Source organism: Pan paniscus, chromosome 11 (genome assembly GCF_029289425.2).
Source record: "Pan paniscus chromosome 11, NHGRI_mPanPan1-v2.0_pri, whole genome shotgun sequence".
Taxonomy (NCBI): Eukaryota; Metazoa; Chordata; class Mammalia; order Primates; family Hominidae; genus Pan; species Pan paniscus.
The window spans coordinates 34,773,409-34,788,234 of NC_073260.2; the positions used below are offsets into that span (position 1 = coordinate 34,773,409).

Sequence of the window (14,826 nt, forward strand, 5' to 3'; positions counted from 1 at the left end):
ACAGTAGAAGATAAAAAGTCAGTTTATGGTATGACATCTAACTGTATGATAATTTTAAAAAACCACAAAAAAATTCCACCCCTAACCAAAGAAAAAGGTGTTTGCACTTTAACACGAAGATTTCGTATTATTGGGCTTTACATGAATTGGTCGTGTTCTCTGGATAATCAGGAACGCAGTAATCACTGGTTGGGTTCATTTCTGATGAATCACCCTCCAGATTGACACACTTCTTTCAGTGTTGGAACACATATGGGTTATTGTTGAGTTCTCCTGACCTGGGAGTGAGGTTTTAAAGTAAATTACCAAATCTCTTATGCAATACACTCTGTATTGCTTTTATAATTCATTAAAAAACCTCAGGCAAGTAAGGGACACAAGCAGGTAGTCTTGGAGCCTAGGCTTTGCTACACATTAGTTATATGACTTTAGGCTGAACTCTCTCACTTTAGGTTTTCTTATCTTTCAAATGATAATGTGGAGTTTAAATTACGTAATGTGAAAAAAAATCACAAAGTTCCTGGCCAAGAATGAGTGATCAATATCATAAGCTTTCCCCTCATATTTCTCTTCCTGCATTGTTAATTCTTTTCATTCCATTTCCATATATTCCTTCCTCCTCTTCCCTATTTTCTCTTTCTTCAATACTTTTATGGGTCTGTGGCAAATTTTTATATTTGTACATTGGTATACTTGGATTTACCATGTAAATAAATTATATTAATTTTTTTGACTTCTTACAGGTAAAAGAGAGACATTTAAATGGAATGGGAAAACCAAACCATTCTGGTGGAATTTTTTTCTGAAGGGACTTTCTGGTCACCCAAGGCTTGAGTTATTCTTTTTTGTGCTCATCTTCATAATGTATGTGGTCATCCTTCTGGGGAATGGTACTCTCATTTTAATCAGCATCTTGGACCCTCACCTTCACACCCCTATGTACTTCTTTCTGGGGAACCTCTCCTTCTTGGACATCTGCTACACCACCACCTCTATTCCCTCCACGCTAGTGAGCTTCCTTTCAGAAAGAAAGACCATTTCCTTTTCTGGCTGTGCAGTGCAGATGTTCCTCAACTTGGCCATGGGGACAACAGAGTGTGTGATTCTGGGCATGATGGCCTTTGACCGCTATGTGGCTATCTGCAACCCTCTGAGATATCCCATCATCATGAGTAAGGATGCCTATGTACCCATGGCTGTTGGGTCTTGGTTTGCAGGAATTGTCAACTCTGCGGTACAAAATACATTTGTAGTACAATTGCCTTTCTGCAGGAATAACATCATCAATCATTTCTCCTGTGAAATTCTAGCTGTCATGAAGATGGCCTGTGCTGACATCTCAGGCAATGAGTTCCTCATGCTTGTGGACACAATATTGTTCACATTGATGCCACTGCTCTTGATAGTTATCTCTTACTCATTAATCATTTCCAGCATCCTCAAGACTCACTCCTCTGAGGGGAGAAGCAAAGCTTTCTCTACTTGCTCAGCCCATCTGACTGTGGTCATAATATTCTATGGGACCATCCTCTTCATGTATATGAAGCCCAAGTCTAAAGAGACACTTAATTCAGATGACTTGGATGCTACCGACAAAATTATATCCATGTTCTATGGGGTGATGACTCCCACGATGAATCCTTTAATCTACAGTCTTAGAAACAAGGATGTGAAAGAGGCAGTAAAACACCTACTGAACAGAAGTTTCTTTAGCAAGTGAATGCAAAATGTACTGGAGTGTGAACACACTTGATATTGTTGAAACTTCAGAATTATGTTAGAATTTTGGATACTTTTACTATTTTTCTGCATTTTCATATATTATGTTAAAATAATGAGATACAGCATTTCAAAATTATTGCATGTCCACTCTAGAGAATTTGCAAGACACAGGGCAGTAGGATGAAGAAGACAGAGGGGTTACCTATATTACTCTAATAGTGGGAAATGGCTACTTTTCAACATTTTGAACAGTATCTTTCGTATTATGGTTTTTAAATTTTGCTGTATTGGAATTGGGTGTGATGTGCCTTTTTATGTTCACTTTTCTACATAACGTTATTTCATAGGCAACATTTCATTGACTCTTTCAAAATAAATAAAGCCCTCTGTTGTAGAAAAAGCAAAACAGAAAAAACCCAATATACTGCACTCACATTTTCCAGTGGCAAGCCTTGTGTTATAGTTTCACATTAATCTCCAGATCCTGTTGAGTCATTAAATACTATTTTCTTGTTCTGTATTTAAATATTTTTGTGTGAAGCTGAGTATTTGGGACTATCAAGGGGCAGTAGATAAATAGAGTTTAAAAGCAGGGCCTATGCAATCAATCGGGATATCCTGCTTTATGGTCTTTCTTTGCTTTAACTTACATGTTGGCTTTAGCATAAAGAACATTTTGCAAAATTAAAAATAGGTTTGAAAATCAGTCTACTGGTCCAGATAATAATGTGGACTAGTTTTGGGTTGAATGGAGTGTCCTATCAATGCCCATTTAGAAGATGCCCAATTTTTTTGCTATCCCGAGGGAATTCCAATATTTTTCCAAGTCTTAGAAGAATGTCCAAGCTCTTAATTTTTAGTACAAATACTATTCATGTCTTGTCTCTGTTACTAACCAGCTTAATTTGAGGAAGAAGAGGATTGGGGAATGTCAGACATTATCTTGCTTTTCCTTGGTTTTTACGTCAACATTTTACTCTATGTGAAGAACATTTTAAATTTACAGCCCAAGATGAATGATGAAGTGTGTTCAGGAGTGAACCACCTTCTAGGTAATCAGTTTAGCTGAATCAATTTTTATTAATGGACCAGTGAATTTAGGGTATATTGGGCATAAACATATTTTACGTAGACAAGTAAGAATTACCTGCTTGTGGAATCTTTCGGTTTAGTCACTCGTTTAATCTTCCCAAGTTCACTTGTTAATTTTAGTGGAAAGAATATTAAACAGTCACAAACTATATTTAAATATATCCATCATAGTTGTTTACAGATTAAATCTGATGGCAAGAGTTGAAATTATTGATAATTAAATTTACATCCTGACAAAATGGGCTGTGAAAATCTATTAGTTCCCATACACGAGTTCATTGGACTTTTTGCACCCACTAAGAATTCCTGGTAGGTAGAAAACTCTGGAAGTCAGGCATTTTATGTTTGACTCGTAGTCAGGTTGTCTTGAATGCTCAAATGCTAATTTTGTTTTCCTTCACAACTTAAATCCAGCCACTTTGATAAATTCTCTGGGATGACTCAGGTGGCTCCATAGTCTTACATCAGATTTATACCATTTTTTATTATTATACTCTAAGTTATAGGGTACATGTGCGCAATGTGCACGTTTGTTACATAGGTATACATGTGCCATGTTGGTTTGCTGCTCTCATCAACTCGTCATTTACATTAGGTATTTCTCCTAATGCTATTCCTCTCCCAACACCCTACCCCCCGACAGGCCCCAGTGTGTGATGTTCCCCACCCTGTGTCCAAGTGTTCTCATTGTTGAATTCCCACCTATGAGTGAGAACATGTAGTGTTTGATTTTCTGTCCTTGTGATAGTTCGCTGAGAATGATGGTTTCCAGCTTCGTCCATGTCCCGGCAAAGGACTTGAACTCATCCTTTTTTATGGCTGCATAGTATTCCATGGCATATATGTGCCACATTTTCTTAATCTAGTCTATCATTATGGACATTTGGGCTGGTTCCAAGTCTTTGCTATTGTGAATAGTGCCGCAATAAACATAGGTGTTCATGTGTCTTTATAGTAGCATGATTTATAATCCTTTGGGTATATACCCAGTTATGGGATCACTGGGTCTAATGGTATTTCTAGTTCTAGATCCTTGAAGAATCTCCACACTGTCTTCCACAATGGTTGAACTAGTTTACAGTCCCACCAACAGTGTAAAAGCATTCCTATTTCTTCACATCCTCTCCATCACCTGTTTTTTCCTGACTTTTTAATGATCACCATTCTAACTGGCATGAGATGGTATCTTATTGTGGTTTTGATTTGCATTTATCTGATAACCAGTGATGGTGAGCATTTTTTCATGTGTCTGTTGGCTGCATAAATGTCTTCTTTTGAGAAGTTTCTGTTCATATCTTGCCCACTTTTTGATAGGGTTGTTTGTTTTTTTCTTGTAAATTTGTTTAAGTTCTTTGTAGATTCTGGATATTAGAGATTTATACATTTTTGATAGAAAATTAAAGCAAGAAGAAATTTTGAAGCACACATTTCTCCTTACAGGAGAATATTAGGAGAGTTTTTCTCTCACAGGGTTGTAGAATCAAGGTCTGAAGAAAATAAAGGCATGTTAACTGTCTTGATACATTTATGTGTTCAAATTTGCTGGGCAAAATACACAATCATTATAATACTGACATAATGCTTTATTTTAATACTTGAGCCTCTAGAGGAGTTTTCATGCAGAAAGTTTATTTTAAAAGCTTATGGAGGATCATTTTGTTGTTAGCAATTTGTTTTTTCTAATTTGGAGACAAAGTAAGATAAACTTATCTGATATAACAGGCATGTATCTCTGTGTGTGTGTGTGTGTGTGTAGTGTGTGTGTGTGTTTGTAGTGTGTGTGTGTTCCTGTGATTTTTCTACCAGACAGCAAAATCTACCATTTCTACCAGATAGCAAAATCTGCCATTTCTACCAGATAGCAAAAATTTCTACCAGATAGCAAAATCTACAATTCTTAGTGTAACTGAAGAAGCAAGCCACACCCCCATCACATGCTCTGCCAGGGGGATAAGGGAATTTTTCCTGTTTCACTTCCATAGCACACTAAGCCATCACTTTAATCACAGCTTTCACCACTTTGTATTGAAATTCACTAATTACATGAATGTTTTTCTTACTAACTATATGATTCTTGAAGGTGAGGACTGTGTCTGAGGCATTTTTATATTTGCAGATGTTCTTTCTACAAGTTTCATAGAGTATATATATAATACATTTCATGTAAACAAGTGATTTAAAAATGTAAAATTGTGACTGTTATCATTAATTGATATATCTTTATCCTATTTGATACTTTGTTATTAGCTGAAAAGAATATTTAAGAAACCAGTGTAGAAATGTAAAATACACAATAGAAAAATGAATAGAGGACATGAGTGCACAACTCACATGAAAGAAAATAAAACTCTTTAAGACACACCAAAATGTAAATAGTAAATATCTATAAAGATTAAAATGCCATTTACAATAATGACAAGATACCATTTTAAGCCCTTTAGATTAGATTGAAAATCTAAATTATTGACAACATCCAGTGTTGATAAGAGGAAGATAAAATTAGCAACGCCATAACACTACATTAGTATTATCCTTTTAGATTCATAAAAAATCTTCATTGATTTTGACCCACTCATTTCAGTTTTAGAATTCTATCTGAATAAATTTTGAAATTACTTTGATAAAAATAAATTTTAAAAGTAAAGAAGAGAAAAAATGAAAACAATCATTCAGAAGTGTTCAGCCTTAAGATGCCTCAGTTTACTCTCATTAGAGAAAGGCAAATTATTTTAGCCTAAGTTATTACATTGTTTTATGATTAGGATCAGTCTTCTTTCTGAACTGTGGTTTTTGCCAGGCTATTTAATTATAGTTTATTCTTGGCTTTGTTTTTTACACCATTATATACTGCTTGAGGATATCTTTTCTTGTCTTGCCTTCTTTTACCTTCTCTTTCTGTCCCTGTCTTCTTTCCTCTTTTATTCCCTCTCTTCCTTCGTTTATCCTTTTCCCATTCCTCCATCCTTCTCTTCCTTCTGTCCTTTCATTCTTTTTTTTACAGTATGTATCACCATTAGAATAAATGAAAATATATCAATGTCAAAGAGTATACCAATAAACTCATCTTTACATGAAAATATCATACATTGAAAATGCATTTAGTTTATCTAACTTGCCAAACATCACAGCTTAGCCTGGCCTACCTTAAATGTGCTCAGAAGACTTACATTAGCCTATGAGTGGGCAGAATCATGTAACACAAAGCCTATTTTATATTAAAGTGTTGAATATCCTAAGTAATTTATTGAATATTGTGCTGAAAATGAAAAGTAGAATGGTTGTATGTTTCTTGAAGTACAGTTTTTACTCAATGCATATTATTTCACACCATCTGTAAATATATGTTTATTCAGAGTCAACTTTTACTGTAAACTAAATCCATAAAGTGAATGGGAAATTTGTGTACAGAAAACATCAATTATACTTCCAAAATGATGAGAGAGATTGAGAGAGAGAGAGAGAGAGAGAGAGAGAGAAGCTCCCTTCTGATTTTGTGTATGAAATAGAGTAATAGGCCTCCCATAATTAGGTCTTCAGGGCTTTATTTCTGAAGTTTCATAAGTTTTATACACCTTTCATCTTGGAGGCAATTTAAAGTTGTGCACAGAGGTTTAGAAGAGTCCTTAAGAGCAGAATATTTAAATTGTTTCTTAAATCCTGAGGCATATCTTTAGGAATTTGTGGGTCTCCACAATGGGATGGTATTTCAGCATGCACTTCAGAGGCAAATTCAATTTGCCCTATTCCTAAAATTTATTGCCAAATATTAATTTTCTTTCTATTTTTAAACTAGAGGAATCTGATGATACTTTTTCTGAACTAGAGGAATTTCATGACACTTTATCCTAGTAATCATGTCCATAACACCATGTTTCTGTAAACATCAACTAGTCAATCAGTTTCTATGACAAAATGATTACTCACTCGTCTTGCCTCTTTGGAGATTCAGCTACTAATGAGTGGCTATGAAGACTGGCTGCAAGTAGAAAAGTAAGACAAAATTGTCTGTTGCTGTTGCAACCTATAAAGAGAGGCAACCTCTGGTTTGGAGGTAAGTTATTGCAAAAACAAGAACAATATTTCAACTGTAAGAGAGACTTGGACTGATTGGTTAAATCAGTTTGAAAATGACATTTTTTTTTCTGATTTGAGAGTGACTTTGAATATTGGAAATGGAATTTAAGTGTCTATTCACTGGGATGTAGTAGGAACAAAATAAAAGCCATGAGACCAAAAGAGCAGTTCTGCATGCAAAGGCAATTGAACAAAAACTGAATTTGCCCAGCCCTTATGAATTACTTTTTGTCAGTGTGCAGTTTTTTTATGACATTACAAAGTATTTGGACACTGTATCATCTACTTAAGCTAATTAAAGCTCACTACACAGTAAATAGCAGATTGTGTGTTCTTTAGTATAGAATTCATATTAAACAAATCCTTGACTGTGGTTCCCTAGCAGTAACTCAGGTCTATTTGGTTCAGTTACCCATGAACCAGTTGAACTGTGTGCTAGGTAATATGCCAGGGACTCTTTATACAACAATATCATGTGAGGAGAACATTAATGACAAATTTGGAAAATAAAAAAAACTAAATAATCTCTTCGGATCTGAAATATATAATTTGCCAAAGGAATGCATAGTCAGAAAGAGACCATCTTAGGAAATATCCTCATGTGCTTGCATTAGCATTGGCGACTATTTTGAATATTTGCTTTTCTGTCATTAGGTCATGATTGTAATAGTGAGTAACTTTCCTTTTCCTCTTTTATGTTAATAGGCTTGCTCAAGATGTTAAAATAGTTTCAGTCAAGAAAAACTCAGTCATGTGTTTTAAAACTAGCAACACACTGGCACCTTATTAAAATCCTATCTTTTATACCTAACGTAAATGATGAGTTAATGGGTGCAACACACCAACATGGCACATGTATACATATGTAACAAACCTGCACGTTGTGCACATGTACCCTAAAACTTAAAGTATAATAATAAAAAGAAGACTTCAAAAAAAAGATAAGGTTTTATATCCAATAAAACTGTCAAATATAAGAGGACACAATAAACTGTTATCAACATGAGAAAAAATAAAATCCTATCTTTTTTTATGAAATAAATTGACTTTGATAAAAGGTGGATCTTTTGGATGATTTTTCTTTTCTGCCACCTAATTCACTGGCATCCAAAGTGTTGGAGTGACTGTGATAAAACGTATCAGAATTTTTAAAAAATGAAAATAATACCATTTATTAGAACATAGTGTGTGATCTGACTAAGTAAGCCACATACACCTGACCTCATGGAAGGATGATAATGACTAGTTCAGGGAGGTCAAAAAAACTCTTAACAGAATGAAAAGTCATAAAAGACAAGCATGAAGGAAACCACTAACAATAGGAACCATTGCTGTGCTAAGTGAGTTACACACATCATTTCATTTAATCTTATGCACAAGTACATGGTATAGATGTTGTCCATATCTTCATTCTACTGATGACTATGGTGATCAGAGACATGTCCAGGTCACCTAGTTAATAAGGGGCAGAGATGGCATTTGAACCAAGCCTCTTCCAAAGTCTGTGACCTTGACAATATTATGGAATATGCTTGATAGTATATCTTGTAGCACAGAGGTAGCTCATGAAACAATAATTTTTGCAGAGAGCAGATTTTTACAGGTTTGCATATAATCTCCGTTATTCAAAGAACTATACATTGTAAAATGCTCTCTGGGGTCTCAAGTAGTTAATACCTTAATCCAGAAAATCCAAAAAATTCTAGAAAATGTAAATTGTATGAAAAGCTACAGAACGATAGGGGAAATTTAGAATAGGGAAATCAGGTTGGGTTTGAAGTGATCCTGAGGTGACTAATTATGTCTCGAAATTGAGAAGATGGACCTGAGATTCACAGCAAAGTGCCTCATAATGTTAGGTGGAGGAAGTATTCTGAAGATAAAAGGCTCCTTGAACCTGAAAACGGAAAAGAATAATAGCCAACATTTACTGAACCATAATTTTATTCCAGGAAATTTGCTAGATCATAAAAACATTAAAATGTTTCGTGGAAAAAAAGTGACACGGAATTGGATGTTAGACCCTAAGCCAGGTCAAAGAATAGCCTAGAGCTTGTTGGTAGGAAATGAGACAGACATAGTACTGCAAGTCCTACTGATACTAAATAAATTATCTTAAGTATTGGGAATGTGACTATAAAGTACCTGTTCATCTTCAGCAATTACCATTTAGTGTGTGATATTGAACAAGTTAGAACAGTTTTCAAACGCATGTGGTCATGTCCTATGGCAACGGATGGCTTTAATGTAGTATGCTATTGGAAAGGTGAAAGGAGAAAGGCTAGGAATCCCACAAACAAGAACTCTTTAGCTTAAATATTATTTTATTAATAGGAAATACATTCACAAGGTTCAAAATTTTAAAAATGTGCTAAAGGGTATACTGTTAACAGTCCCACCCCAATTAATAAGCTATATATTCCCTTTTCTGGGGATAAAAACTATTGTTTATTTTTCTAGAGATACTCTATGTGTGAGCAAAAATACATGCATGTATATATACACATACACATATATATATAATCTTTTTTACACAAATGATAGTGTACCATATATACTGTTCTATTACTTTTCCATTTAATGTTTCTTGAAGATCTTTCCACATCAGTGCACAACACATCCTTACTCCTTTTGACGGCAGTACAATATTGCATTATTTCTATGTTTTCTTCTTGTGGAAATTTAAATTGTCTGCTACATCTGCTGTTACAAATGATACTTTAATGAATCCATTTCTATTAAAATCACTTTGGCATGTGCCAGTATACCTGTATGATAATTACTGAGAAGTCAGTCTGTGGTCAAATGTTATATATATATGTATTTGTTATTTTGATAAATATTGCCACAGAGTGGGAGGTATTAGGGAATTTCTGTTTGAAAGTTCCCTGCGATTTTGGTCACTGGTTTCTTAAATATTCTTTTCAGCTAATAACAGAGTATCAAATAGGATAAAGATATGTCAATTAATGATAACAGTCACAATTTTTTTGTGTGTATACTGTATATATAATATTTGTATATTTATGTTGCATATAAGATATATTTTCTATATATAAAATATATAACTATGTGTTCCATTTTGTATATAACTATCTTTATTATTTCCTTAGGCTATATCTCAGACACAGAATGTGTGGGCCAAAATTCATAAACTTTTGCCTGTGATATAAAAGGAAGACATTTGGTAATCTATAGGGATTGATGTGAGTATATATTACTCACATTCTCATCTGAGGAAAATTTCTGCAAATATACTATAATCAAACACAAAACAATAAATACAATCCTCAAGAGAGTGAAAAAAAGGGATCAATGATGATCAATGAATATATGTATAGATAGGTAGACATATTGACTATCCAAGCTTGTATAATCTAAAGGCTGAAAAAGAACTCTCAAAAAGGCAGATTGTAAGGACTTTGTAAGTATTATACCAGTAAAACCTAGGAATTAGGAGATTAGAATAAAAGTGGAGAAAAGCATTCTGAGTTTTGGCTTCATTTCGATTTCAGGGATAATTAAGGTGATTAGAGCACACCCTACTGGAGAAAACAGTTTATGGCCTTAGAAGTTAAATTATGAGAGGAGAGAAAAAGAAGGCAATGACTTACTGAATGAAAAAAATGGGTAGTGTTCAAGTTAATGAAAACAAATAGTGAATGACAACTTCGTCAATTAGCAAAAATAAAAAAGTGGGAAAAAGAGAATGCAATAATTCAAATAATTAATAAAAATAAATTATGATGGAAAGAATAAAATGTAGTACATTAATAATTATGTTAAAGTAAATAGAATAGTCTGAATATTCTCATAAATGACCCAAACATTTAAAAAGTAGTTAAAACATACTCTGATATTTGTTATTTAAAAGTAGTATACTTTAAACAAAGTGAAAAAGAGAAGTTAAAAATAAGAAGTTGTACAAAGAGATAGCAGACAAAAGCAAACTAAAAGAAAGCGGAAGTGTAATATCAATATCATAAAAGTAGAATTAAACTTTAAAGTGTCAAATAGAATAAAGATACATCAATTAATGATAAGTTATAATTTATGAAGACGATATATTAACCATAAATCTATCTACACTACACTAACATAGAAACTAAGCCTATATAACAAAAGGATTCTAGGTATACAAGAATTTGATAACAATATTTACATAGAATTCATTAAATCTAGGCAGCAGAAAATAGGTTATTTCAAAGATTTTAATAATATATTTAATAAATTTTACATGTATACATGTTTTGTGCATGTATTTAAATCTATGTATCTTCCCAAAGAGAAATCACATTTTTTTGTTAACATTTACAACATACATCATGCAATTGGCTGCACAAAAGTCCATAACTAGAGAATTATAGGTCATGTTTTCTATTAAAATAAAATGGGGCCGGGCGTGGTGGCTCACACTTCTGATCCCAGAACTTTGGGAGGCTGAGGTGGATCACTTGAGGTCAGGAGTGCAAGATCAGCAAGGGCAACATGGCGAAACCCTGTCTGTACCAAAAACACAAAAATTAGCCAGGCGTGGTGGTGCATGCCTGTAGTCCCAGCTACTCAGAAGGCTGAGACAGGAGAATCACTTGAACCAGGGAGGTAGAGGCTACAGTGAGCCAAGATGGCGCCACTGCACTCCAGCCTGAATGACAGAGCGAGACTTTGTCGCAGAAAAAAATAAAAATAAAAATATATAAATTAATTAAATAAAATGGGAAATAAATAATAAAAATAGAATGAAAATGCCTAATCACTAAATAATGAAGAAAGATGCTTGGATTTAAGAGGAACTAAAGAGAAAAACAAAAAAATTATCTAGAAACCAGTAAAAAAAATTCTCATAGAAAACTAAGTCTATAATAGAACAAAAACTGCTCTAAGTGCCTTTATTTGAGCAAGAAATAGAGGAGTAAGGAGGAGGAAATAAGAATTTTTCTTCTTATTTCAAGAAATTAGATAAATAGTATTAGAATAGAGAACATAGAAATTAGAAATCAGAAACTTAGAAAAATAGATCCGAATAAACAAGAAACTTATGAAGACAGAAACTTAATGAAACGCAAAAAGTCACGAGGATAAATCTAACCTAAGCTGTTTTTTTTTTTTTTAAAGACCTGTAATATAGGAAAACCCCTTGTGAGTCGAATAAAGGAAAAAAAAAAGTCAAACAGGCATCATAATGAAAATGAGAACTTTTCATGTAAGGGAGGACACAAGAATTATAATGATCAAATGCAACTCTGTGACAAAACATTTGTTATAGAAATGAGTACTTTTCTAGCAAAATATAAAGTATAAAATCAACTGCTATCAAATTACCATATTGAAATCTTCTTTCTGACCAATCACAGTTTTTATCCGATATTTCTTTTGAAATATTAGTATTGTTAATTAGAATACAAGGTATTCTAGTCTGTGAGCCAAATTCTCTTTGCAAAATGAGTATTAGAGCTCGAATTCTGAAGCCATACTGCTTGGGTTTAAGTCCTTGCTCTTTCATTTATTTGTCTTTATGAAATTGACCTTAAGCAAATTATTTAACTTTTCTGTGCCTTATTTTCCCCTCTACACAATAGGCTTGGTGATACTAATAGTAACAGTAATTACCTCATAGGCTTGCTATTCAGACTCCATTATGTAATGCACAGAGAAAACAATTAATAGAGGATTGGCACACAGTAAGAAATGTAGCAATTATTTTGCCTTTGATTTTGTTCATTCATCCAAGAAATGTTTTTGAACATTTGCATCTGTGTCTGTTCTATTCTAGCTACAGGGGCTGTGGAAATAAGCAAGAATAAGTACCAGCCCTAATGAAGTTTACATTCTACTGGGAAAGAGAGACAACACACGTAACATAGTATAATTTCAAGGAGTGACAAGAGCATCGATCTATTGTGTGGTGATTTATAGCCAATAAAAATAGTTTAGTGTTCAATTATATGTAATACAATGCTCATTTCTATTATAACCTACAGTTTATGTATGTGATGACAAATATGACAAAAAGTTCAGACTTCAACAGGAAGATTTAGGTTTGAATCTTAGCTCTGCTATATAGTATTTACCTTTGGTCAAGTTTACTTAACATATCCACTTTGATTTATTCATCTGTAAAATATGGATACTAATACACCTCTCCTAGAACTGTGATAATATTAAATGAATTAAATGGCTGTAGCACGAAACATGTTAGTTTTATCTTCCCTTCCCTCTCTCCATTCACTCATTGATTCATTCCCTTCCCTCTTTGCATTCATACATTCCCTCTTTTCTGTCCACTTTTCTTTATGCTCTCTTTTCTTTCTTTGGTCTTTTCCTTTTTTATTTTTCTTTTTCCTGGGAATTATGATACATATTCATTGATACATGCTTGAAAGTAATCAGAGTAAGATAAATATTTGTCTTAACATGCTCTGTCTTACAGGTTAAATAGAGAGTAAAATGGAATGGGAAAACCACACCATTCTGGTGGAATTTTTTCTGAAGGGACTTTCTGGTCACCCAAGACTTGAGTTACTCTTTTTTGTGCTCATCTTCATAATGTATGTGGTCATCCTTCTGGGGAATGGTACTCTCATTTTAATCAGCATCTTGGACCCTCACCTTCACACCCCTATGTACTTCTTTCTGGGGAACCTCTCCTTCTTGGACATCTGCTACACCACCACCTCTATTCCCTCCACGCTAGTGAGCTTCCTTTCAGAAAGAAAGACCATTTCCCTTTCTGGCTGTGCAGTGCAGATGTTCCTCGGCTTGGCCATGGGGACAACAGAGTGTGTGCTTCTGGGTATGATGGCCTTTGACCGCTATGTGGCTATCTGCAACCCTCTGAGATATCCCATCATCATGAGTAAGGATGCCTATGTACCCATGGCAGCTGGGTCCTGGATCATAGGAGCTGTCAATTCTGCAGTACAAACAGTGTTTGTGGTACAATTGCCTTTCTGCAGGAATAACATCATCAATCATTTCACCTGTGAAATTCTGGCTGTCATGAAACTGGCCTGTGCTGACATCTCAGACAATGAGTTCATCATGCTTGTGGCCACAATATTGTTCATATTGACACCTTTGTTATTAATTATTGTCTCTTACACGTTAATCATTGTGAGCATCTTCAAAATTAGCTCTTCCGAGGGGAGAAGCAAAGCTTCCTCTACCTGTTCAGCCCATCTGACTGTGGTCATAATATTCTATGGGACCATCCTCTTCATGTATATGAAGCCCAAGTCTAAAGAGACACTTAATTCGGATGACTTGGATGCTACCGACAAAATTATATCCATGTTCTATGGGGTGATGACTCCCACGATGAATCCTTTAATCTACAGTCTTAGAAACAAGGATGTGAAAGAGGCAGTAAAACACCTACTGAACAGAAGGTTCTTTAGCAAGTGAATGCAAAATGTACTCGAGTGTGAACACACTTGATATTGTTGAAACTTCAGAATTATGTTAGAATTTTGGATACTTTTACTGTTTTTCTGCATTTTCATATATTATGTTAAAATAATGAGATACAGCATTTCAAAATTATTGCATGTCCACTCTAGAGAATTTGCAAGATACAGGGCAGTAGGATGAAGAAGAAAGAGGGGTTACCTGTTACTCTACTAGTGGGAAATGGCCCCGTTTCAACATTTTGAACAGTAACTTTCATATTATGGTTTTTTTTTCCTGCATTGGAATTGGGTGTGATGTGCCTTTTTATGTTCACTTTTTTCCATAATGTTATTTCATAGGCAACATTTCATAGAATCTTTCAAAATAAATAAAGCCCTCTGTTGTAGAAAAAGCAAAACAGAAAAACCCCAACATAGTGTACTCACATTTTCCAGGGACAAGCCTTGTGTTATAGTTTCACGTTAATCTCCAGATCCTGTTAAGCCATTAAATACTAGTTTCTTTTTCTGTATTAAATTTTGTGTGTGT

At 34.2% G+C, this 14,826-nt stretch overlaps 2 protein-coding genes across 4 annotated transcripts in view; both read left to right on the forward strand.

Moving 5' to 3' along the window:
• LOC100973589 (olfactory receptor 13C9) overlaps nucleotides 1–4,277 on the forward strand; it is a 133,575-nt gene extending 129,298 nt beyond the window's left edge. For all 3 annotated transcript variants that reach the window (XM_055117792.2, XM_055117790.2, XM_055117789.2), the window contains one exon: nucleotides 744–4,277. In XM_055117792.2, the coding sequence (XP_054973767.1) occupies nucleotides 863–1,720 (858 nt within the window). In that variant the 5' untranslated portion in view covers nucleotides 744–862 and the 3' untranslated portion in view covers nucleotides 1,721–4,277. The remainder of the gene's footprint in view (nucleotides 1–743) is intronic.
• A 5,735-nt stretch (nucleotides 4,278–10,012) lies between these two features.
• Nucleotides 10,013–14,826, forward strand: LOC129392918 (olfactory receptor 13C2). The gene has a single exon (XM_055117788.1). It carries the CDS (start codon nucleotides 13,336–13,338, stop codon nucleotides 14,290–14,292), a length of 957 nt encoding a protein of 318 aa, XP_054973763.1. The 5' UTR covers nucleotides 10,013–13,335; the 3' UTR covers nucleotides 14,293–14,826.